Source organism: Leptonychotes weddellii, chromosome 1 (assembly GCF_054177405.1).
Source record: "Leptonychotes weddellii isolate Sample4059 chromosome 1, ASM5417740v2, whole genome shotgun sequence".
NCBI classification, from domain to species: domain Eukaryota; kingdom Metazoa; phylum Chordata; class Mammalia; order Carnivora; family Phocidae; genus Leptonychotes; species Leptonychotes weddellii.
The window spans coordinates 79027912-79054686 of NC_138369.1; the positions used below are offsets into that span (position 1 = coordinate 79027912).

Below are 26775 nucleotides of genomic sequence, written 5' to 3' on the forward strand. Positions count from 1 at the left end.
CGTTGCCTCACGGGTGGTGTGCCCACATATGGTGTGAGGGCAGCACGGACCACACAGATCCTCCTCGAGCCCCTGTCCGCGGGTGCGTAATGGAGGCTTGCCGTGCAGCAAGGGCTATCCTGGCTGCCCTCGTTCACGAGCATTGAGGGCGGAGGAGTGGAAGGGACGTGCATGCCGAGTTCATTTTCTCCTGCCTTCAACTAGAAACCTGACAGTCGGGCTGACCAGCTTCTCTGTCTTCCAGGGAGGGAAGATCCCCGTGAGATGGACAGCTCCAGAGGCCATTGCCTACCGCAAGTTCACGTCTGCCAGCGATGTCTGGAGCTACGGGATTGTCATGTGGGAAGTCATGTCATTTGGAGAGAGACCCTACTGGGATATGTCCAACCAAGACGTGAGTGTCAGCAGTCCCTGGTCACCACAAACCCCAGCCAAGTGTTCCCACAGGCAGTGGCAGGCCAGCCCCTCCTGTCTGGTGTCAGCTCAGGGCCTTACAACCTGAACTTGAGGTGTCTGGGCAGGGGGTACAAGGACCCCCTTGGCACCAGTGTTTGAGCTAGTCAAAGAGTCCAGCATGGAAATGCGATAATCCCAATACTCCTGAGAGCCCGTAAAAGTGCCTGGGCCAACCCAGGAGCCCCGGGGCTGGTGCTGAATGGCTGTGGGCCATGAACTAGAGCAGGCCCAAATAAAGCAGGAGATTCAGCCCTGCTTCAGAGCGCACAGCCTGTGTGTTGTCCCGCTGTGCAGGACAGAGTGGGGAGCGGTGTTGTCTGCCCTGACAGATATCCTGCCTTGAGCCCGTTGTGGCTTCTATGTAGCTCACGCCTCTCAGCTTTAAAGAGAGGAATCGTAAAGGGCCCTTCTTTCCTGAGAATCTACTCTTTGGGGGCCTCTGTCACCTATCAGCGAAGGAGCTGAGCAGGCTTCCCAAAGCTGGTCACATTCAGATGGCCCACAGGAGTGGGACCCTGTCTGAGTGGAGGTGATCCGCACCCCTCCAGGCTGCCCTCCAAGGACAGAGGCGGGCAAGGAAGGAGAAGGGCTGTCTGAGATGCTTTAAGCAGAGGTGTTCCAGATGGGACCCTTTGCTTCATAACCACTAAAAGGTGAGGGAGACTTTTGAGGATGATTTGCTTTGTTAAGGCCCCAAATGAAAGTCGTGTCTGGATTTCCACACCGCCTTTGATCCTGGGCTGTTCCCCTGGACCATTCTACTTTTGTATTTTCAATACATGCCCTCCCCCTGGAGCTGAGAAGATTGCAAAGCCCGCATTCCTCTGTTCCGCTCACTCTGCCCATCTCCTTGGGGGCAGTTATTACATTTCCCAACCTAGTGGCAAGAAGAGGCAGGGCCATCCCCAGTCCAGATCTGCTCCACTGGGCAACCAGCTGCACCATACCCACCTCCATGCTTGGGTGGCTCTAAGCTACGGTTAACTTGAGAAATCTGGCCTCAGTGAGCCCTCTATCCAGCCCGAGGTCTAGAGCCAAGGCAGGTGCCCAGAAGATTGGGAAAGGTGGTGGTCTGGAGCTCAGGAAAGCTTTCCCAATGGGAGTGTGGGGAGGGGCCGGGCTCCCGCTGTGGTAGTGCACCCTGCTCCCATGGGTGCAGCGGCGTCAGCCCAGGGCAGGTGAAATGTCTGCACCATTAACCAGGTCCCATGGTCATGTGAGGCGTCTGGGTCCCCTATCATCTATGATTACCCACGCCGTGCTTCCGCCCCTGGAGCATGTCAAAGCCAAAAGTGTCAGAATGGATGCCGAGGCTGCGTTCACGAAATCAACTCCCCCCTCCCACCCCCCGCCCTGGGTTGCATCCAGACTGTCAGCTAGAGGAGTCATAAATGGGATCCAGAAACATGGAGGCCCTTTCCTGAGACTTTAATCCTATTAAGAACAATTCAGCACACATAGAATGGATTATGAAACTGTCTGACAGGAGAGATTTGACATTCAAGATCTCAGTGAAGGAATTCACCTAGGCTGAAAACAAATGGAATTTCCAATACCAGACTTCCAGAATTCCCAAATCATTCATTCAGCAAACACTCATCGCCGCTAGCCATTGTGCTCGCCGCTTCTGTTCCGGGCTGTCCACAGTCCAGCGGCGCATACACCCGGCCGTGGGACCATTTGGGAGGGGGAGGTAAGGAAGGCTTTCCAGATATTCGACGCTTGAGCTGGGTCTCAAAGGGAAGCATAACATGTGCAAAGCAGCAGTTTATTCCAATTTTGTCTTATTTCTCCCACACGAAGCCCCTAAGCATTGCCCCGAGTGCAGTTCTGCTCCCGGTGGAAGGTGGGGGTGGCTTCCGCCCCCTGGGAAGAGGCCCGGCCTGGGAGAGAGCCAGGAGGGGTTGGGGCGGTCCAGGCTGCAACCCCACTCGTCAGAAACCACGGAGGTGGTGGCAGTAACGGATTCTACAGATGACAATTGAAAAGCTTTAAGAAAGGGAATTGCAGAGGCAAGTCGGAGTGCTGGTAATTGGGCTTCTGGAGCCCAGGAAGGTCTTTGAACATGTACAGAGAGTTTGTCAGCCAGAGAGAGAACTGGGAAGTTCTGCTGCTTGGATCTGATTGACAGAGATAATGAGAGTGGCAGTGTCTGTGGAGAGGAGCTGCGGTTTTACTGAAACATCAGAGCTCAACTTAACCCCCTCTTGCCCTGGTTCCTCCACGACTCTGAGCTTCTCCACTTCACTCTCCCCTGTGGAAGGTGCGGCAGGTGCTGCCAGACTCACTATTGGGAAAGATGTGTCTGGGGGCCACCGGCAGCCCACTGAGGACTGGAGGGCCTGGGGCGGGGCCCCGCTCCTCTCCAGAGAAGCTCCAGTCACTTCCGCCGAGGCACTGGGGTCAGACCACCTGCCCCGTGCCCCAGCCAACCCCAGCCTTCTCCGGGTCCAAGGGAACAAAGGCGGCCCCTCCCCCTCCCTGCCCTGGTCCCCTAGGACCCGGGGCACTGGCCTGTGCTGGCCTTCAGAGGCCAAGAGAGTTGCTGCAGTCCATTCCAAGTGAGCCAGCAGCCTGCTCTGCTTGGGTGACAGTCGCCTCACGTGGTCACAACCTGGCTCTCGCTTCTCTCTGGAGATACCATCTGATCTCGTTCTAATCGCCAGTGTTTTCAACAGCCATTTATCCCATCCTGTTACCAAGGAAAGGGACCCAGGACTCACTCCGATTTTCAAGTCTGCTCAGAAGGCCCAAGCTTGGGCCGTATCTTTCCATACAATTCAAACGTGGTTGTCACTGGGGTTTAGAGCCATCGGATGGCCAGATGGAAGGTGCTTCTCCGTGTCTCCTCCCTGTTTTCCACACCTGCTAGCAAGGCAGGCGTGATGGAGAATGATCCCCAAACCCCACTAGAGGACCACAGTTATTTTTTTTGAAATAATAATGTTTTAATTTGATTGTAAGTTATATACTCAGAAAATTTGGAAAACACCCAGATCCTTAAAAAGAGTAAAGTTCTCCAAAGGCACAGCACTTCAGTGAAAGACTTAAGCAGATAAATCAATTAATGACTTAGGTAATTTTTTCTTTGGAGTGGAGGGTAAAGGCTTTTTTTTTTTTTCAGTGTGCAAGAGGCCTCAATGCTTCCAGAATAGCAACCCAAGTAATAACAACAAAATTATCTAGAAGAAATAGCAAATGGCATAAAGTCCCATTTTGTAAACACAAGCATGGCTATCCTCTATCCTGGAAGGTTTTGAGAGATAGGAATCTGGCATTAATTAACCCCCCACTATGTGCTTGGTGCTTCTCAAACACTGTCTTCCTAGGCCTCCAAGTGACCAGCAGTAGAATAGACACCCCCTTTGCAGAGACATCTACTGTAGTAGATGTGGTAGGAACGACAGCCTCCATATGATGAAGAGATGCCTTCTACTGTTCATGTGTGTGGTGCTCAACATCACCTCACTGTGTCATGTAATCTTTTTAATAACCCCATCTGTGCAATTTCCAGAAGTCAAGTGACTCTCCCAAGGTTCTGGAGCAAATAAGAAGCGAAACTTGGATTTGAACCTGGGCCTCCAGTGTCTTTGCCCCTAGCTACAGTTCCATACTGTCACCAGCACCGTATGTGGGTCTGCCTCCTGGCTGACCTGCAGGGAGGAGGGATCAGTGGTTCTGATGTCCTCTTAAAAAGAAAGACAGTCTACCAAACAAACAGAGGAAATACAAAAGCAAATGCCAGGACAGTCTTCAACATGTCCAATGAGGTGGCATACAGAGGAGACAAGGGAAGTGTAGCTAAGTTGCATTTGATCCAGAGCTCACAGACAGAAGATCAGTGCATGCGCGCGTCCCCCAGGCTCGTGGTACTCTGCCCAGGAGTGCGTGGGTCACTGGGTCACACCGTGGAGCTGTGCCCCTGCTGAAGGGCCCTGACTCCATTGCTCCTTCCTGTTATAGGCAGATGGGAGAGAAACCTGCCAGTAGGAGTATGTACTGTTTTGGGCTCTGGCATCAAATAATTTGAGTGGAGATGCCAGCAGTTTAGGGGAACATGAGCTGCCCTGCACTGGAAGACTTTGGGGGCCCATAACCCCATTAGAAGTTGAGTACCGACACCAGCCCCTCCTGCCAGTCCTACCTAGCTTGTCCTTAAGGAACCCAAAAAGAGCCATTCAGTGGATAATCCCACTTGCTTCCACAATGAGTAGGGACTCTGTGACGGGGCCCCTCAGTCTGGCTGCCTAGAAGGAGCTGGAAAAGGGTGCCAATTTATGAGCCAGGTTGATGGGAAGGATGCCCGGCCACTCTTCTTCATGGATGACTTGGTTTAGCTCCATACCCCTGTTTGCTGCCACGAAGACATCAAACAGCTCCCAGGACTGTTGTCCAGGCTGAGATTACAATGCAGCCCCACAGGGGCCTAGGGAAAGTGGGCTTCAGGGTATTCCAAACTTAAAATCAGACATGCCTGCACTGTCTTCTCAATCGCAGTTTCCTAGATGTGGGTCCTCAGGCAGGTTACTCCACTGTGTGCTTCTGCTTCCTCTTGGGGAAGATGGGCTGTAATGCCCTCTTAAGAGAAGAGCAGATAATTTGATTGACAAGAGTTTGGCAGAGGTAAAAATTTGTCAGTGGTGCAACATATTATTCAAAAGTTCCCAGTCACCGGTTTGTGTAGAGTTCTAATATTGGTATGGTTTGTATGCTTGTTTGTTTTTCCACCACCTAGAATACAAGGGATAATACACCTTGATTATCTCTAATGACTTCAGGTCATATTATTTCATGCCCCACTTCATGTCCTATATAATGGGCATAGAATTTGTAAAAATATAGACTGATTGAAAAGATTCAATTTCTGACAGATCTACAAGGTAAAAAAAAAAAAAAGAATAATCAGTTGAAATGAATCTGACATTTTTTAAAGTAGAAGCGAAAACACCTGAAAATCCCTGAACTCCAAATGATTTCCTTTGTTGTTTAAGGTGCTTGAGCTGTTTATTTTAATATAAAATCAATGTATAATTATTATAGAAAATAAAAACACAAACAAGCAAAAAGAGAAACATAAAGTGCACTCATGTGTCTGCCTGCCCAGAGGCAACCATCATTAACACCATGGTATACATCTTTCCAAGGTCTATTGTATGCATGGGTATAATTACTGTTATTTGTTTTGTTTTGATTTTTGTTTTATACAAAAGCAAGATTATACTATACCTGCAGTTATGAAGCTTGCTCTTTTACCTAATATTACAATGTGAGTACATTTCCATTTCAATAGGTACATTTTTGCAACATCACTTCAAGGGGCTCATTGTATTCCAGGCCTTCCATTGTGGTAGGAGGGTACCACAATAAATTCACATGTTTAGCACTGGGTCGTTTACAATTATTTTCGTGATGACGAAAAGCACAGAGGAGGCATAATTGATTTAAATGAATTGGAAATTAAGAATTAAAGAGTAAAAAAAAAAAAACTCTTACAACATATGAAAAGCAGGCAAAAGTACTTAAAGATCCGGAAATCTTAACAAAATTCTCCCCTGGAGTATGCGCAAATTCCCAAAACCTGATTGGATAGATTCATTTTAGCTCACCTTGTTATTTTGACCATTGTCATTGTACTTAACCAGTTTGTGTAGCCAAATTATCTACAACACAGTTCATGTTGCTGCAGGATGAAGATGAAGGCAAACAGTGCACGGGAAGCATCTAGAGGGGCCTTGACACGCAGTAGGCTCTCTATTAAATGCTGATTCCTTCCCTCTCTTAGCAGTGTAAGGACTAGGCCACCACAGGCTTTGGTGGGTATCCTTTAGAACTAACAAACTCACTAGGTTTCCCGCATGCCTTTGCTCCATAGACCCCAGTGCCACCAGCTGCCAACAAGGCAGAAGGGGGCCCAATGTCCTCTTAAAAAGAGGAGAAGCTCAAGCCATTTCCCAGCTCACCCTTCAGTAAACACTGACAGAGATTCAGGGTGTGTCAGGCCTTGCTGCAGGTGCTGGGGACACGAAGGGACAGTAAGACATGGTCCCTACTTTCGAGGAGCCCACAGTCTAAGGGGAAAAGGCCAAGGACATATACAACCCATTATGGTGATCCGAATATGAGCACAGACCTAGAGCGCCTGAGTCAGGGAGGCTCCATCCTCAGGGGCTAATCTGTGAATGACTGGCCGGTGTCCCTTCACCCCATCATAACTGTTCCCATGTGCGTCACTGCAGGTCATCAATGCCATTGAGCAGGACTACCGGCTACCCCCGCCCATGGACTGTCCAGCTTCCCTACACCAGCTCATGCTGGACTGTTGGCAGAAGGACCGTAACAGCCGGCCCCGCTTTGCAGAGATTGTCAACACCCTGGACAAGATGATCCGGAACCCGGCAAGTCTCAAGACTGTGGCAACCATCACCGCCGTGTGAGTCTTGTGGAACACGGTGCTTCCTAGGTGTGGGTGGTCTCATAGCCATGGGCAGGCCCAATAGCAAGGCTGCTAGCCTTTTGATCTATTGACAGCAAGAGTGAGGTGGCTAAGCTTATCCACTAATGGAAGAAACGCCAAGATTTCTCCTTTCCTTTTTCTTTTCCACCTCTCTAAAATATTCCCCACTTCCAGCATGGGCTATGGACAGATACCAAGATACCCGTCTGGGTCTCCACCTTCTGCTGGCTTCAGATAGGCTGGACGCTGGGCTCTGTAATAATTGAGTGTATGTGATGGGCGTGGTAATGAGCCCCACCTCTGGGAGATCTTGTTTCCAGAAGGCACCCTTTATGTTAACCACACCAGGTAGAGCTGCAGACTTGGAACCTTGACCCACCTATTAGCAGGTAAAAGCCCTGATTGCTGTGGGACACAGACATACAAAGCCATTGGATTTGTTATGAGCAAATGCACAGAACAACTTTGGGCTCCTGTCAGCAACTGTCAGCTGTACATTACTCTCTACATTGCAGTATTAGCTGACTGACTAATTGATCTTTTCAACCAAAGTTTATTGGGTACTTATGCTAAGCACTGTGCCCATTGCTGACAGTATAGAATGAACGAGATAGACATGATTCTGGCCTTCATGGAACTTAGAATCATTTAGGAGGGGCAAACCCAGATGATCACCCAAAGAAATGCAAACTTGAGACCTTGATTGCTATTATGGCAGGGAGGTGTGTGGTGCTGGAGAACATGGATACATACCTTACCTGGTATCAGGGATGCATCCCTGATGAGTGTTCTTTCCAGTTGAGCGCTGAAGGGAGAGAATGCATGAACTGAAGGAAAGGAGGATAGGAGGAGAAGGACCGGTGTTCCAGGCCTAGGAACAGCATATGCAGAGCCTCGAGGGTGGGAAGGACAGGGCCAGTGTGTTCAGAGTCCAGTCTGTGAGGGGACTGGGTCAGGGGTGAGGCAGGCAAGGTGGGCAAGGGCCAGACGCTCAGAGCCTATAGGCCCAGCTAAGACTTCTGGGCTTGATTTTCAGAGCAGCGAGCACCCATTGAAGGGTTTGACATGAATTGGGGTTTTATGCACATGATACACCTGCATTTTTCAAAGAACACCAGGGTAGAGTGTGGACCTTGTGTCGAGGGGAAGGAACATGCTTGAAGAAGACAGGCAGGAGAATATTGCAGCAATAATGACAGAGAAGATAGGGTCTTAAGTCAGAGTAATGGTGCAGAAAGAGGTGGATGAATTTAAGAGATTTTGGAGGTCAAATCTTTAATTCTTGGTGAAAGACTGGGCATGGGTGTTGAGGGTTGAGGGATATGTCAAGGTGGCACCCCACTTTGTGGGTTGGGTAGCAAGGTGTCTGCTTTGAGAATGTGCCAGAGAAGGTCAGTGGAGGGCTGATCTTTTTCATTTATTTCAATTAGCTGAGGATAGAACCAGGAAAAAAAAATGTTACCAATAGATTTGGGAAGGTTATAGTGAACTTTATATATTTTTAAAAGAACCGTATCTTTGGATGGTGAAGCTCTTCGATTCCAGTTTACCGAGGAGATACGGGCCTTCTCTTCCCTCCAGACTGCATGCTGCATCAGTCTCCCTGTCTGGGCCGGGTGATGTGTGACAGAGCCCATAGGCAGGGGTACTGGCCACCTCGCCTCCAGAATTCTTTATGGAAAGAAGGGTCAGGGCAGGGCTCCCGTGTAATCCGCATCCTGTCAGGAAGGAATCTTCATCCTGCGTGAAGTCTGCTGTCCACCCAGAGTGTGGCTCTGTCCACACACCTCAGCAGCTGTGGGCTCACCTGCTCCTCTCTCTCTCTCTCTCTCTCACAGGCCTTCCCAGCCCCTGCTAGACCGCTCCATTCCAGACTTCACGGCCTTTACCACCGTGGATGACTGGCTCAGTGCCATCAAAATGGTCCAGTATAGGGACAGCTTCCTCACCGCCGGCTTCACCTCCCTCCAGCTGGTCACCCAGATGACATCAGAGTAAGTGAGGGGAACAGCCTCCTTGCCGCCTGTGGGTGGGAAGGATCAGGGTCCTTCCGTGCTGTGGCTCATGGTACCAGTCTCGATCTCTGGCCTCACCCCCAGAGCTCCACTTCTGTATAGAACCAGGCCTGGTGGGGAAGTGCCATGGAAAGGTGGAAGGGTCGGGTGGCAAGGCTGAGATTCATCCTGGCCCCAAATGAGCGCTCTTCCAAGTTGCAGCCATATGTCATTTGCCTAATCATCAAGAGTCTCTCCTCCACGTAAGTTTTTAAACTTAACCCATCAAAAAGAGCATCCCGATGGAAAGAACACAGGCAGCCAGCACTTTAAGCAACATAGCAGAGGTGCTGCACTGACTGAGCAACAATCCCAGACGTGGGGGGGCTTGGGTCCGTACTTAGATAGTGCTGCTGAGTAAGCAGACTTTTCCATCCCCCGCCAATTATTTACCAGTCTGCAACTCCCACAGGAGGATGGAGGAATACGAAAACTAAAATTATTCAAATACGATGAGAGCCAGAAAGGGTCTTAAACATCCATTAGTCCATCATTTCCCCAAGAATGTTCTGAGCAGCACCCGTTCTGGGAAATGTTAATAGGTTCTCCTTGGAAAACGTGTCCCCCGGTCAAATAAATTTGGGAAATACTGCACACTTTATCACCCTTTTGGAGATTTGCTACACATATTAGCATTGTAAAGGCCACGAGAAATCCTGAAAGAAAAACCCACTGAAAATTCTTAAATGCCGTGGATCCGTATTTTGGAGGGGTAGGGTTTTGCTGCACGGTAGTTTGGGAAATAATTATCTAGTTTTGTCCCTTCCATTCAGCAGATTCAAAAAGGAGGTGAGTTAGTGCCGGAAGCTTCAGTGCTCACGAGTGGTAAAGTGGGGGCTAAAGCCTTCTTTCCTGAAGGCCACTTCCATCTCCTCCTACCAGTCCGCCCTGGGGGCACAGCATGCCCATACTTTGTGACACCCTGGAGTGATCTAGGAATCTTTAAAAAAATACCGATGACTGACTTCCACTCCTAGATCTTCTGGTTTAATTGGTAGGAGCTGAGACCTGGGCATCGGGATGTTTAAAACTCCCCATGTGATTCTCAGGTGCAGCCAAGGCTGGGAACCACTGGACTGAAGTTGGCAAGGGTCGAATTTTGAGTACACACACCCAGCTAGAGAGGACCTCACCGGCCACCTGGCCCACAACGTGTATGGACAATATGGGGGTTGGTGGCCTGTGACACACGTTTCCCAGGTTAGAGGATCGGTCAGTCCTCCAGGCAAACACTTACAGATCACCTGTTATGTCTCGGTCACCGTGCTAGGTGCTGGGATTTCCTCCTGCGGTGGGCCAGTTGCTGGGTCCCTGGGGAGAGGGGTGGTCCCATCCAGACCCAGCATCTGAACCCCAGAGAAACAGCTTCTGTCCCAGACTACTGCTTTGCGGTCAGTCTTCCCGGAGTCCCGCTGTACCTCTCTGAGGTTGATTCTTGCCAGAAATGATGGAACCTCCACTTTCTCCAGGGAGATGGCTTGAATGTGCATCTAGCCTAGGATCCGTGAAACATCAGAATTCATTTTTTAAATGTGGCTTCATTTTTCTGTTGATGCCTAAAAAAGGCAGTCCCTGCCACTATGAATTATTGTCAGGCATCACCAAAAACAAACACACACACAAAAAGAAGCAGCAGCACTTACCAGTGGAAAATCAGGTTCCCCATCTTGCAGCGCTGACGTGGATGCCCTAGACGATTGGAGAGCCTGGATTCAGGGGCCGAAGTGGGTGCTCATGCTGGTGGGGCTGCTCCTGCTTCCCCGCTGTGATATGGCCGTCACCCCCCCCCATCCCCCACGACTGAAGGAATCAAATGGAGTGATTTCCTCAGTCTGGAAAAGGAAAAATTAAGGGATTTAGTTCAAAGTAAAAAAATGTCCACACACTATTGGAACAATTTAGTTTGTTTCTTTTTTTTTTTTTTTTTTATTGAGAGAGACAGAGAGAGAGCATGAGAGAGAGGAGGGTCAGAGAGAGAAGCAGACCCCCTGCTGAGCAGGGAGCCCGATGCGGGACTCGATCCCGGGACTCCAGGATCATGACCTGAGCCGAAGGCAGTCGCCCAACCAACTGAGCCACCCAGGCGCCCCCAATTTAGTTTGTTTCTTGAGAGATAAAAGATGGAAAAAGAACATGAGCAACGAAATAAAATAGATTGCAGGACAATTTGTGAATTTGAAATTCAAGCATGCCTCTCAGAAGTGTTGGCTGAAAAGACACGGACAATTTGACAATCTGAGCCAGCTGCAGCCATGAGGGGGTTGGCCACCAGCTGAAAAGAAGGGTTGAGGGGAGCACAGGAGCCTCCTCGTGGGGAGTCATCTGCTATGCTAGGGACAGGGGCATTTGAAGGGGGATAGAGTCAGGACCTTAGAAGAGGTCTGAGAGCAGCCCTACAAGGGTGGCTAAGAACCAGGTAGTCTTGAGTTCGAACCCAGCTCCACCACCAGTTATCTGTTTTGTGATCTTGAGCATGTTACTTAACTTCTCTGAGCCCTACTTGCTTTGTCCATAAATGAGCAAATAATAATAGTACCCATCTCATTGGTTTGTGGTGAGAGGTTAATGGAGTAGTGCAAGCAAAGCACTTAGCCTATTACCTGCCTACAGGATGCACACAAGAAACAATTACTGTTAAATTATTATTATTTACTTTGAGTGGTTTGTCAAAATTCATGAAATGCTTCATTAGGTATAAATGAGATAGTATATGGCACATGAGAAGTACTCAAGCAATGCTATATATTATTATTATTAACTAGGAAAAGATGCATGGGTCTCCCCCAAATTAAATATAAGCCATGAACTTGATCATTAAGACTCACAGCTTAAAGATGAACCCAACTCAAACCCTTATTCTAAACATATTACTTGAATTCCTGCTTGGGCAGATATTTGAAAGTTATTTTGAGATCACCCTTCTTAAAAATTCATGACATTAAAATTCAAACAGAGGCAGAAAATGGAAACTCAGGGGAAAAAACATCAGAAAACCCAGCAAACCCCACATCTTTTCAATCTCAGTGGGTGATCACTAATTTAGGCAGAAAGCTCCACAGCATAACTAAAGCCCCATATAGTGTGTGCTTGGAGTGTATAAAAAAACAACACAGAGGAAAGTTCCAGTCCACCTAGGGTCAGGGACACAAGGAAGGGGCTGCTTCAGAACCCATAGGTGAAGAACAAGACACAACACTTCCAGGACTGTCTAAGTTGGAGGGGCCATTGGGGACTAAGGCCACTGCATGAAGCAAGTGAGATTGAGCAAAAAAATATCTAGGTAGGCGCTTGCCAAAGACTTGGATAAACTTGAGTCTTGGATTTTAAACACTTTTATTTGTCTACCCAGCTATATCAAGAGCTTGCCTTCTGTGATGAGTTTTGATCCGTGAAAAGCTGCCCTAACACTAAAGTGCCTTTTTTTGTGTGGCTTTCTCCCCCCTAGAGACCTCCTGAGAATAGGGGTCACCTTGGCAGGTCATCAGAAGAAGATCCTGAACAGCATTCATTCTATGAGGGTCCAGATGAGTCAGTCACCAACGGCAGTGGCGTGAGAACTCTCATTTTCTGGGGGGAGGAGAGGAAGGAAAAGGACCAGTCTCAAGAGGGAATCAGAGGTTGACCACTGTGGAACGTTCTGGAAAGATTGGCTTCTCGGCTGAGAAATGCATTACATCAGTGAAGAAGAAACTGGACCTGTTCTTAATAGGCAACCTTCATTTCTCAGTGACAGAGCATGTTTCAGATGCTGTGGGAAACCAAATCTATGATCATAAAAATACGAAAAGGTGATGTTCAACAGAAGTGAAGACAAAACGGTATGCATCGGGGGAACCAAGAGTAAGCTCGGCTCCCACCCTCGGGGCACTGGAGTCACCCATCCACAGGAAGAAAGGGAAGGAGGTAGAGGGAAGAAACAGGTAGTTTTCCATTTTCTTCCTCACCAATGACATTCTTTTCTTTTCTCCTTTTGTATTCCTCCCCACGAGCCCTCTCCTTCTCCCACATCCATTTCCCTTTGCTCATGACTCGTGTAGGGAAGTTCCTTCAAACAAACCCCAGCTCCTGAGTCTCCAGATGTCGTTCTGTCAGTTGCCAAAGGACTTTGCTGACCACTGCATGGGGGATCCAACCAATTCAATTAATGTCTTCATATTGAAGAAGAGATGTACCTTCAATTGAAAACCTTGTTTTTCTTTTGTTTGCATTTTCTGCAAAAAGGAAAAAGAAACCACAAATTGGAAAAAAAAAAAAAAAAAAGAAAAACCTGTTTCCGTGTGCAGGAGCACACACATGTATGTCTGTGTTCTAAAATGACTGTGCTTCTTCGTAACAGATGCAAACAAGAAAGAAGAACCGGGAATTTGTGTCTCTGCCCCCGGAAAATCCAAAGGGGCTGGAACGTGTTGTTGGTTTGGTGTTCTGGTTGGCCCAGTTGGCCCAGTTGGCCCAGTTGGCCTATGGGCTCAATGGGGAGAGAGGGCAGGGAGAAAAATAAAATGAAAGTGGGAAAAAACTCTCAGGAGCTTGCAAATTCAGACAGGAAACAGGTGAGTGGTTTGAATTGGAGGCAGTGTGGGCCATTCTAGAATGATACTGACTGATTAATTATTCTTGGTAACATCTGAAGAGAAGGAGAAGGAAAGTGTTTCTTGGAGAATGTTCTTCCACATCCCTGGAATCTGCAATTCAAGAGATGGCAAGGGAGAATTCTTCTTACCTGATCTGTGGACTGGCTTAAGCCGTGTGGCATCCGAGGAATGTTTCAAATGTGTCTGTGTTTCTCTGCATTCCTTCTTGTACCTCATTGTTCAATTTGCTTTTGTAAATTCCACTTAACATTTAAATATTTTTAATTTCTCCTTTTCTCTTAATCTCCTTGCTAATTTTATCTGTCTAATTAAAATGAGCAGAAGCATGTCTGGGTTTACATAGAATGGTGTCAGAGTGTGTGTTCTCAGACCCTAGTGGGTCCATCCCCGAGTTACAGGAGAATCCTTAACAGTTGTCCTTCTTCCCCTCATATGGGAGGGAAGGAATACATCCCAGACCTTGTGACTCCCAAGGAGCAGAATATATTAGAATCGCTCTCACTGATGTGACCCAAAGGAAGAACTGAATAAATATGAGGCTCTGAAGCCTCAGATGTGCAGCTTACGAAGTCACTGGCAGATAAATATAAACAGTCACCAATAATAGACTATCAGCCCTGATTTCAGTTTGCATACTGCATTTGAGAAGTTCATATCCAGGCCAGTTTTGTAAAAGCCACGACAGCCAATTTTAGACTGCTGGCTTGTGGTATGTCTGTGAACACGCAGTTGGATGGGAGAGTGTGAGGCAGGAAAAGAAGCCACAGTCCCCATGTAGCTTACTGAATGCAAATTTAAGGTGAGATGAGCCTTTTCCCCTAGTCCTAGGTAACACATGGTACTGGGGGAGGTCTTACCTTCTGAAGCCCCTTCAGAGAGGCTCATGGGCCCAGGGGTACAGCTCTGATGCAGGCGAGCCCCATCTTAATGCATCACTCTTGTGCTTAACCCCTGGGGGACAAGAGGAGATGGACAGAACTGTCTCAGCAGATTTGCATATGGTTGCAAAGGGCCCCCACCCAGCCGTGTAGCAGGTAGAAGAGAAAACTTCCCCTTATTAATGGCTTGCCAATTCCATGCACAATTTGCTAATTACCCCAAAGACCTCAATCCATGAAGTGTCTTACAAGTCTAGGCAGTTCGGCTAATCTACTCTTAATTTTCCACAGGAATGAATTTTAACTTGTCACCAGATTTCTCAGGCAGCATCCTTAAACTGAAATCCTCACTGTTCCTTCACTAATGCCCGCCCACCTTCTGACTGTCAACAAAGCAAGGTCAAGGTGAAGGTCGTGTTACGCCCTTGGGTTTTGTTTCACCGGAAGATCCTACAAAGGCGACAGAGAGTGTGAGAGGGAGAGAATCCTGTAGCACGGGGTCAATCCTTAACCTTTCTGGGCCTCTGTTGCCTCTTGTGTCTAATCCGATAGTAGTAACAACCTTTGATGAGGCCTAACACTCCTGAGCTAGGTCTCTCTGCCAAGCGCAGTGTAAGTACTTCGCATCTATTAACTCTCTTCCTCACAAGCATCTTATAAAGTAGTAGCAGATGCTTTACCACCCCCAGTTTTCAGATGAAGAGACAGACACGAGACCTTCCCGGCATCACACAATGGTGGAGTCAGGATTTTGACTCAGGCAACCTGATTCCGTGTTCTTATCCACGATCCCAGTGGGTCTCGCACTTGAGCGTGCATTAGCATCACCAGGAGGATGTGTTGAAACACAAAGCACTGGGCCCCACCAGTGAGTTTTCTGACTCAGTAGATCCGGAGTGGAGTCCAAGAACGTGCCCTTCTCACAAATTGCCAGGTGGTGCTGATGCTGCTGGTCCAGGGACCACACTTTGGGAACCACGGCACTTCACTAACCGGAATTAGTAATCGATGTAAAGTTCTTGACTCCGGGAGTGATAGTTATTAAAGCTCTTGAGCCACCCAGAAAGAGAGGAATGAACCCCCAGCCTCTTCTTGGGCACCAAGCAATGCGAGAAGCTGGTCTCCTGTGTGGAGCTATCTTTGTCCGTTGATGGTGTGGCTCCAGGAGACTTTACTCACACTCTCAACAGAGCTCCCTGGGGAGAATGCTCCCTGGCAGTGAGGCCCCAGGCCTCTGAATTTCAGTTAGACGTGCTACTTTAGCATCTGGCAGAGGATGAATTCCAATTCGGATGGTTCCTTAAAAACCCACTCTGCACAGTGGGCGGTGGCCTGTGGCCCTCCGAGCCAGGCTAAAGAGATGGAATCTAAGGCCGTGCTGCGCAGCCCAGGTTATGGCTTCCAGAGAGGGGTTCTCTGCCAGGCACGCCTGCAGCCGCCGAGGGTCATGTGGGTGAGCACTGCCCAGGGAACAGGTGGGCGATGTTTCATTAGTGCTCCTGGCTCAGGGGTTATGGCAATGGAGGTGATTTGTGGGAAAGCCTTAGGCACTATGACCCAGCTGTCTGTGCTCTCTCCCTGCCCTCCCCTAATAAAGGGAGACGGATGAAGCGAGTAGATCCATGTACAGAGCAGGTGTTCACTGTAGCATCTGGAGACCACCGGAGCTCAGACCTGTCCAACAGGTACCTATGTTACTAAAACCACTTGCCTGCTCTCTCCTACCACCTCCCCATGCCCCCGCCCCCCACAAAGTTATGTGTAGAGCTGGGTCAGTGAGGTCCCCTAGGATCACTGAAATTGCTGAGGTCCCTGAGTATAATGGAAATTAAGTAAGGACAGAAGTTACCCTTGGCCATGCCTTTGTGAAAAGAACAGAAACCAGTGAGGATTGATGAATAGAATGGCAGGAATACTGGGGGCAGGAGTGAGACATCAGGCAGGAGGGTGAGAATCTACAATGTGCCAGTTAAAAGTGCAAGATTCTAACAGCTAGATTTTGTTCTAAGAAGGCCTTTGTGAGCTAGCCTGGGAACCTCATTATCATTTCAGAATAATAATGGCTTTGGCCCCAACTGAGTAAGGGTATGATTAGGTCCCTGGCAAGTGAAGCAAGGGAGAAGCCCAGCCATGATGGAGTGTAAGCAGCAAACAGATAGCATCCAGAGTTCTCTGCCACCAAGAAGGCTCAAAGCACACTTAAGATCCATGTCACAGGGAGTTTTGCATTCATTGAGATGCCTTGCAGTTCATATAGAAGTTTCAGGGTCATTTTCAAAAGTAGCCAGACGTTTTTGTATTGTCTAAGATATCAGTAGGGCTGGGGGTTGGCGGTGGGAGAGGGGAATCACTGAAGCCTCAGAAAGGTCATCCCAAGGGGGAGGGGGGTGGCTGGATCACACCGAAAGGTCATTCAAGTTGATCGAGGTCAAATGGCAACTATGTTCACCACTAGGGAATCTCTTAAGACTAGTGATTTCCAAATGAGAATATGTTCACAGGGGTCTGAGAACCAACTCTCAGTCCCTCTGAGAAAATGCCGGCCCTGGTGGTGGGCAGGTGGGGCATGATGTGTTCTGCAGATCCCGTTGAAGGGTAGATGGGATGGACAACTTTGGGCAGTAGTGGATGGACCTCCATGACACACCTGGGAGAAAAGGAGAGCCCTCTGCTCCTTTACCCCCACCCCTGCATCCCTCCTGGGCTGACCTTGTTATTACAGGCCCTTGATGGGTTCCCGTGTTGCTAGGAGTCATGACGTGGCACACAGCGTTCATTCTCTGCCAGAAACCCCTGGCGATCCCCAGAGTGAGAGTAGACTCAGATCATGTCCTAGTCACCTCTATACCCAACACCCAACACGCTGCCTAACACATGGCAGGTGCTCAATACATAGTTGGTGGTTTAAATAAGTTTGAGTTGAGAAAGTTTCACATATCATTATTTTACCTACAGAAGTCCATGACCTTAAACAGCATGCTTTTAAAGAAATTAATCCCTAGGTATTTAGTTGCAATCTTTCTCACTTATTCTTAACTGCTATCAATCGTAGGCTATTCTAATTTTAGTTTTGTGAAGTTTAACACACTCCTCTTCAACCCTGTCTGCATCTTTCACACGATGTCACAGTCTTCCCCAGAGGACTGGCCGGGAAAAGCAGCATCCCACCGAGTGTCAGTCACTGTGCACAGTCCCCACCAGGGACACAGCAATGCATGCAGCCCTGTCCTTGGTACAACGGAGGCAAATAAGAAGGTCAGTGAAGGGCAGTGAGCAGCCCATCTGTCTGAAAGTAGAACCAGGGCTCCTGTCTTGCCAGGTTGATATCCAGCTGGGCAGAAAGGATGGTGGGACTTCCCTTGCCATGGAAAACTTTGTGTCTTTTACCACTCCCTGTACACTGGGACTTTCTTCCAAGCGTTGTTTTGCCTTCCAAAATCCACCCTTCCTCCAAGATTCCTGTAGCCACTCATTCCCCAGAGAGGAAAAAAAGTTGAATTAAGAAAACAAAATTATGAACAGATAAACCACTTCCAAGGTCCTGAGATACTGAGCCCATGCTATTTTTTTCTTTTAAAATATAGAGATTCTCTTCTCTTTAGTTTTCTTTCCTGCTATTTAAATTTATATATACATATACATTAGGAACGACGGCAGCTCTGGAAATGGCTTTCTGACACAGAGTGGATGACAGGTTCTAGCTACGATCTTTATAGGAGAACTCAACTTTGTACATAACTTCAACAGGGAAATAGACAGAGCTATGGCAGCACAGAAAACCGCACTGCCATTGTCTTAGGGGGTCAAAGAAGGCATCCCTGAAAGGCGTCTGCTAAACTGGAACCTGAGGAGTGAAAGCACTTAGCAACTGGGAAAAGGAGATGTGAGTGGTGGAACTGGTCTTGTAGGTGAAGGGAACAGCATGGACAAAAGTTCCAAAGCCACAGAGGAAGTAGCATGTTTGTGGGACGACAGGCTGTTCAACAGGGCTGGAGAATAGAGTGCTGTATGTGGGTGTCTGGAGGGGTAGGCGGGGGCTAGATCATGCAGGATCTTATATGGAGTAAGGAATCTGGAAAGTGGGTTGAAGCAAGGGAAGTATATCTTATATAAATCACTCTGGCCACAAAATGGAAAATGGAGTCGGGGGTACAAGACTCAGTTCTGGGAGACTAGTTAGGAGGCTGATGCAATAATGTAGGCAAAGGATGATGGTAGCCTGGGTGAAGGCATGAAGTAGCAGTGGGGATGGACTGATTCAAGAAACATGAAGAAGGTAAAAAAAAAAAAAAAAGAAACATGAAGAAGGTAAGATCAATAGAAGATGGAGGTGGATTGGCTGTCAGTGGAGAGGTAGGGCAGAGTCAACGATGACAGCCCAAGTTTCTGGTTTGGGCCACTGAGTGGCTTTGTATACCATTCACTAAGGGATACAAAGGAGGAAGAAACTGAGGGTGAGGGAGAACAATATGAATTTGAATTGCCCATGGGCCATTGGATATAGGGGTCTATAATTCAGCAGAGCGATCTGGGCTGATGACACAGATTTGGGAGTCATCCTTTCTCCAGATGGCCATTAAAGCTGTGGGAGTGGAAGTTTTTACTGCATGAGAATGTAAGAGCAAGGAGAGAAGTGGGCCCCCATGGAACCCTGAGAAGCAGCCTGATTTAAAAGATGTCCAGGCAAAGGGAGGCTCATGGAGGCATCAGGATAGAGCCACTGCAGAGAGTGAGGGAAAGCCAGGAGTGTGCAGGGTCTGTGGAGCCAAAGGAAAACCTTTTAGGGGGAGACAGCAGCCCCAGGGCCCAGCGCTGCCATGGAGGGCCAATACAAGGTAGAGTTTGAAAACTGTCCCTGGGTTTAGGCACAGGAAGTCGTGGGTGCCCTTGGTAGGGGCAGCGCTGCAGCAGAAGATACTAGCTGGATTGAGGAAAGAGAGGACATCACAACCTTTCAAGAAGCTTGACTTCAAAGGGGAGAAGAAAATCAGGAGGTAGCTAGATTTCTTCCCCTTTTGGTGGTTGTTATTTTGTTGTTTTTTAGCGGGAAAGACTTGAGTACGTTTGAAAGCTACTGAAACAGAATCCATGGAGAGAGAGAGAGAGGAGGGTCACCGAGAGAGTGGGCCTGGGAGGGCAGGGAGCACAGCCAGAGGGAGGAGCAGCTTAGAACGCGCAGTGGTCCAGTTAGATTTGGAGGATGAACGAAAGGAGGATGGCATGAGCTCCTAGCAGAACTCAGGCTCACTGTCCAGCCTCCTCACAGTCTCCTGGTCACTTAGTTCCCACATCCTCTTGTGCAGACAGTGGAAGAGCCGTGATTGGACCCAGGGGCCTCGCTATCACAACCTAGCATGACGACAGGCATGCCCGTTTCTGATGAAGGGGATGGGCAGACAGTGTCAGGGTCGTCTGAGAAATGAATGGGAAGTATCCCAGGCCCCTTTCTCACTCAGAATCCCTCTGGGGCTACCCGCCACCAATGGGATTTTGACCCCCCACCAATGGGACAAAGTTCAAAGTCCTGATCATGGAAGGGAGCCCTGTGCCCACCTCTCCAGCCAGACTGCCCACCAGCTAACACCTGCTGCCTGTCCAGAGCCTTTCCACCTAGTTTCGGTACTCGTGGCTATCCCTGTGCTGGGGACTCCTCCAACCCCATGCCCCCTCCCCACCAAGCCTTCGAGTCCATCGGGTCGCAGCTCAGATATCATGGGTCTGCTGAGGGTGGCTGAGTCTGCAGACTCAGGGCCCTCCATCTCTATCTCCTCAACAATTGTCCTTATGTCCATCACATTCAACCTTCTAGTCCATGAGCTCCTTGGACCATATCTGTCTGTATATCTCCAGCACCCAACATAGGGCCCACACGTAATAAATATTTGTGGGAGGGAAGGCATGACCAGGCCCAGGGAGACTAAACCCAAAAGGAAGGAGCATTCTGGAAGAGCTGGGGTAAAGAAATAGGTGAGCTCTGGAAATAGGCTAAGAGAGCCTCAGCCATAGAGAATGGAAGGTGTACCCGGAGGGGGGAGGCTGGGCTAGGATGGTAGTGAGAGGCCACAGTTGGTCACCATGGGATGGGAACCAGGGCAAGTTCATGGACATCCTAGTACGTGGAAGAGCCCAACAACAGGACCAACCAGGCAGACAGTGGGATTGGGATAGCTGTGTTTCAAGGTTAGGTCTGAGCTATGGGGCAGAGCCCAGGGTCAGAATCCCAGACTCCCAACAAATATAGTAGTGGGATGGAGAGCAGAGATTGGTAATAGCAAAGCAGAACTCCACACATTCATTAACTCAACATGTGTGAGACTGCTACCTGGCCAGGAAGACAGGTCAGATAATTCAGGGAGGACCCTCAGCTTTTTCACTCAAGCTTGGTGTCTGCTCGCGCAGGTCACCAGCCTCTTTAGCCACTGCTTCCCCAGCACTCACATGGGACAGACCCAGCTAAACTAGGTGGAGATGGGGGTTGTTCTTGGAGGATCTTCACTGCTGTAGGACACAGTCCTGAGTGTACACAGCAATCTTGACCTGTTCAGATGCTGTGACACGCGTTGAATGAGCAGGTGAGCAGCTACACGTGCGCTGGGAACTCTAACTGCTCTCACCAGGAGCATGGGCAGGAAATGAAGACTTCAGAAAGTGTCCCACATCTAAGCTGTACAAACAAAACACGCTGCTTCCAAATCTGAGCATTCAGCCCACCTTTTGCTAGATTGCTGTGGTTCCATGTTAACTCTCTGAGTCCCCACCCCACCCCCGACCGCATGTTGAAGCAATAGGCTTGATGAGAGCTGAGCCCCGCTCCCCCAGCACACACTAGGAAGGATCTGGACCCAGGAGGCAGAGCATGCAGGTGCCTGGCATTCAAGGTCTGTGGGCTTTGGCATGTCAACTGGGCTTCCACTGTTTGATCGCAGACATCTCAGGGATCTCTGACCACAATGAGGAGATTTTTCAGAAGCAGATAAGCTGATTAGGGCTCCCATACCAGATTTCAGTCTAGGAGTGAGAGCTGGGAGTGTTGTACATTTAGAATTTAAAGTGAATCTTTTTATCAGCTAATTAAAGGAGGTGCTCCTGGGGTGGGGGGCAGAATTATGGCCACTTGAGAAGTTCTCAAAAATAATAATCACAAATTCAATTGTGTAATTGGTAATAGAAACTGCTACTTTTTTTGAGTGTTTGCTACAAGACAGGAACACTCAGTATTTATACAACTGGTATTATTATGCCCATTTGAAAATTAGTTAACTAATACGGCTCAGAGAAGTTCCAGCCGCTTGTTGTAGATCACACTGAAGAGCCAGGACTTGAACCCGGGTGATTTACCTGGAGCGTATTCTTTCAATCATTCTGCCACCTGAGACATCTGGGAATTTCTACCGGCCACCCCAGTCCTGGCACATAGCATAGGAAACTTGTTTATACTCTGAGGTTTCGTGTCTGTAAACCGGGGGTGATATTATCTACTCCCCAAGGCTTTTGCAAGGGTGAAGTGAGGGGCCACATATAAATCACTTGCTCTAGTTCCTGGTTCTTACGGAATACTCAATAAATAGTAGCTATCAGTTTATTTTACTTCTAGGGATTTGGGAACATGACCTAAAAATAGAAAGCAAATTAGTGCCTGAGGTTTGTTGTAAAAAGTCTTCTTGCTTTCTGATAAAGGTCAATCCTTAACCTCTGTGGATTTGGGGGTTGTTTTTTGGTTTTTGGGTTTTTTTTTTTGAACTTCAAAGTTGCGTGTATCTGTCATCTTAATCATTTCTGCCCTTCACCTTGCATGTTTACAGAGATTGAAATCGAGCTTTGCCTTGTTCCTGGGTGGGTTTCCAAGCTGCCTGTCATATTGGACCAATGGTTGGATTCTGGAAGTTTCTTCAATATGTTGCATAGGCACTTACTTGCTTATTCTCACAGGCTAGGGGCCTGTCTTCCTGATACTAAACCTAATCTCTTCTTTGGATTAAAGCCCAATATCTGGGCCTATCAGTCAATAGGAGGAGTTTTCTTCTGCTAATAACTTTTCAGAAATTTTTTGGTGACCAGAAAGCCATTTTTGGAGGCCAACCTGCTGGGTTTCCGAAAGAGTACTCAGTGTACCATTGGTAGGCAAGTGGGTTTTAGGACATACATGTCCAAATTCTTCAAAATCATAATAGTTATACATTTCTTTTAATGTACACTAGAGAAAAATATATCTATCACATAAAATACATGCATTTTTCACAGATATTATGAAGTTTCCTTTTAAGATAAATTTATGCAAGCAAAACAGTGTCTTGGTTTTAAGAAAAAATAGCAATTAAATGATAATACAATTAATATGTGGATATGGCCAAAAAAAATCATGAAGGAGGGGATTGAAAAGCAGAGGCTAGGGAACCTATGAATCCTTCTCACTTTTCTTTGAATTTCCTACCAACCCCCGCACACCTCCCACAACACCCACTGCCCTATCGATTGTCCTAGAGTTTTAGCGGGAGCAACACCTGACCCGCCTCCTTTCTCACCTGGTGGCCTCCTGGCCCCCCTTCAAGCCTCAGCTCCATTCAAAGGCATCCCGAGGTCCTCCCACGTGGGTCTGCTGCTTGTCCTCAAGGCCCTGAGTGCCCTGTGCTTCTCACCATCGTGGTATCCTCTTGTCAGTATTATGATGCTCTGCTGATGCGTCTGTAATCCACCGTCCCAGACTGGGAGCTTCTCCAAGCCAGGGAGCATGCCTTACTCATGGCTGAATCTGCAGGCCTGGTGCTCAGCCATCACATAGTCAATCTGTTAAATAAATGAACTAATAATTGAGTCCATGCCCCTTTGCCATCAGTCGCCTCTGACAGGGAAAGCAAAGGACCAAAAATACGAATTGATTACAAGGTTTCTTCTTGAATTTACCTCACCCCAGGCTCAAGGTTGGGCCACTTCTCCTACAACTCTTTGGAATCATGTTTACACCACCTGCTCACATGGTTTTATTTGTGCTCTCGCTCAAGGAAAATGCAGCAGCTGAGCAGGGCACCTGGTGACGGGTCTCCCTGCAGAACAGAGCAGATGGCACCAAGACTTGCATCCACTTTGTCCAGTGGGGGAAGGGCTCCTTTGCTTAGTGGTGACCTCTTGTCTTACTCACAATCTGATATTTTCCAAATGCAAAGGGCCTCCTGCAACTTTGAAAGATATTCTCTCTGACATCCAATTTAACAATTAACCATTTTTTATTGTTTTTTTCCGACCATGGGGTTCATCTGCTGGGATGTTTCATAGAGAGGGCAGTTTGCCAAGCATTAACTTGTCTGGCCCAGGGGGCATAACTGTACTGCTGATTTCATCGGAGTGAACATCATTCCTTTGGTCTTATTTGCAAACTGTCACATGGTGATGGGAGTCAGTTAACTGTTTGTGGTTCTGAGTCCTATGGCTAGCCAGAGAGCAAAAAAGTCCAGAGCATCTCTTCTAAACTCATATGCAGCAGATCTAATCCAGGGGATGGTAAAACTTCTATAAAGGGCCAGAGAGTAAATATTTTAGACTTGCGGGCCATATGGTGTATGTCACAACTCTTCAACTCCACCATTGTAGTCTGAAAGCAGTCGTAGATGATATGTAGATGAATGGATGTGGCTATGTTCCAATAAAACTTTATTTACAAAGACAGGTGGCAGGCTGCATATGGTACATGGGCCTTAGTGTGCCAAGCCTGGTCCAACTAGTGGTTAAAAGCTCCTGCTCTTGAGTCAGGTCAACCTGAACACAACTTGCCTCAGGGAGACTAGAGAGACAGTGTCTGGAGTCAGGGAGGCTGTGGCAAAGTTCAGGAGCCCAAAATATTTGCAGAAGCCTTACCAACTAAATGCCGATCCTGGGACTGTCTTTCATCAGCCTTGTCAGGCAGTCCTTACCAGTGGTTTCTTCATTCTTGAAAGCAGTTTCACGAGAATCAGATTGTACTATAACCAGAGTGTTAACTCCGATATTATGGAAAGGTAGAAACCAAGCAAGTTCCTCAGGATATAACTGTGAAGTGAAAAGTAGGTGATAGCTCACAGTCAGTGTTAAAATGATCGTGGTCCTGGACTAAAGCACCCGGAAAGTGAACAGTCAGCCACCATGGACTCTGTCTCCTTGGCTGATTAGGGCAAATGATGACTTTCTCCAGGGAACCGATGGGGTCATGGGAAAGGAGATACATGCAAGCAGGTGACTTAGGAGAAGGTGGTGGCAGTGAAAGACTCAAAGAGAGTCTCTAAGAGGTCACAAATATCTATTTATTTACCCATGCATTAATCATTCACGGATCTCTACTGAATCCTGGAAATGCCAGGCACAGTCTTTGCTCTAATGGCACCACAGTCTCACAGGGGAGGAGAGACAAAACGAGGTGAGAAGTGCTGCCCTGGAGGCAGGAGTCCCGAGGGGGGCCGAGGAGGCTGGTGTGTGAAGGGTCGGCATCCTGGGTGAGGGATCTGGCAGGAATCGGGTGGTCATTTCTAGACAGCCCCCCGCTGTGCACACCCTGCCTAGGGAGAGGCTAGCTTGAGAAGCGGGGCCCCCCTCACAGGGGACCTCTGTCACCGGCCTTGATGAAATGACCCTGCTGACCCAGACACTGCCTGCCCCCCTCGCCCTGGCCCTCAGAGCCATCGGCCCACCTCTGTGGCCTCCGAGCCCCCCAAGTTGTCCTGAGAGCTTGGTAAAATTTATTGCACTTCACGTACCGTGAGGAAGCCGTCCCTTCTCCAGCACGAGATGAGCAGCAAGCAGAATGGGCTGCCTCACATGTGTACTTAGAAGAAGTAAGAGCATGACGCCTGGGTGGCTCAGTCAGTTAAGCGGCTGCCTTCAGCTCAGGTCATGATCCCAGTGCTCTGGGATCGAGTCCCACATCGAGCTCCTTGCTCGGCGGGGAGCCTGCTTCTCCCTCTGCCTGCAGCTACCCCTGCTTGTACTCTCGCTCACTCTCTCTCACCCACGCTCTCTCTTTCTAACAAATAAATAAATAAAATCTTAAAAAAAAAAAAAGAAGTAAGAGCAGTGAGAGAAAATTGGGTAAGTAAACCCAAAATGACTTTTTTTTTATAATGAAGGAATAAATCTCAGGGACAAGAAGCTACGTTAAGCCAGAGTGCACCACGATGTTTTCTTCTGCCACACATCAGATTTTCAGGAGGAATCCTGAGGTCACGTGGCCAACCAAGGGCTCTGCCCGCCCCAGACCAGAAAGTTGGGGATGCCACTGCTGGGGGTGAAGGTGGACGGGGACCTGGAGGGTCTCCACGCTCTTTGCTGCATTTCTGGAGAGTCTTGGCTACTTGCTTGGGCGGTTCGCACCCTGCGATTGCATCATCTCAGCCCTGCCCTCCGGCAGGATCTACGCTCCAAGGCCGGGACCATATCTCCGCATGGACTCCTCCAGACATATTTGACGTAACTGCCTCCTGATCAGCAGCCCCTCTCACGCACCTCTCACTCTCTGTCCCCTGTGCTCGCAGAATGCTTCTCAGTTGTCAGCTCCATTTCTATATTTCTATGGCAACCGCAACCCCCAGCCTCATTGCCTTTTCTCTCCTCCCCACCCTCCACCCCCTTCCTTTTGCAAGTAGGATTTTCAGGGAAGCTGTTGACAGACTGGTCTTCTAGTAATTTCCCTCATAAAACAAACAGCTGAGGAGAGGGAGTGGAGAGGCGGGGCTGTGTAGTGGGGCCAGCTCGGGGACTCCACAAGGGCACAGAGAAACTGAGAGTGGTGCGCACACAGAGTCCTGGGGCACAGCGAGTTCCTGTGGGCGCTGGAGGCCCCAGACAGGTGTCAGGGATAGGGCAGGTGTAAGGAAGTGAAGGCCACCAAGAGGGCACATCAGTGGGGGCCAAGGCAAGACAGCAGCTTAGGTTGCAGCAAGGAAGCCTGCCAGAGCTCAGGGAGGAGAGTAAATATTAATAGCTTTATTACATGCCTTTTTTATAAATAAAAGAAACATGTTTTTGGCTGCTAATGACCTTCAAATTAGCAGCTCTTTCAGAAAGCGCTTATGTATTTTTAATTCCAAACGTAGCTGAGTGTCAGTTGCAACAGCAATGAAAGCAGCAGGGCAGCTGGGTAGTTTTAAATAAGAGGAAACCCAGATCATTATTTTTGAAACTGTCAGCTTTTACGCCTTTTAATGGATTCACTTTCTCTCATCTCTCCCCCCACTTCTGTGGCCTTTGAAGTTTCCCAGGCATTCTCTGTGGGAGAGAGGAGCAGAGGAACAAGGCCTGCCATATGGAAGGACCTGGGCTTTAGTCCCCACCTTGGCTCTCAGGGTGTCACAATCACTGGCAGGGAGGCTTCAGCAGAG

The 26775-nt window shown here is 48.4% G+C and overlaps 1 protein-coding gene across 1 annotated transcript in view; it reads left to right on the plus strand.

Moving 5' to 3' along the window:
* The window catches only part of EPHB1 (EPH receptor B1), a 396322-nt gene extending 383060 nt beyond the window's left edge, over nt 1–13262 (plus strand). Inside the window, exons 14-17 of the mRNA XM_081798416.1 lie at nt 109–394; nt 6693–6886; nt 8749–8904; nt 12410–13262. Of these exons, the coding sequence (XP_081654542.1) occupies nt 109–394; nt 6693–6886; nt 8749–8904; nt 12410–12518 (745 nt within the window). The 3' untranslated portion in view covers nt 12519–13262. The remainder of the gene's footprint in view (nt 1–108; nt 395–6692; nt 6887–8748; nt 8905–12409) is intronic.
* The last annotated feature ends 13513 nt before the right edge of the window (nt 13263–26775 follow it).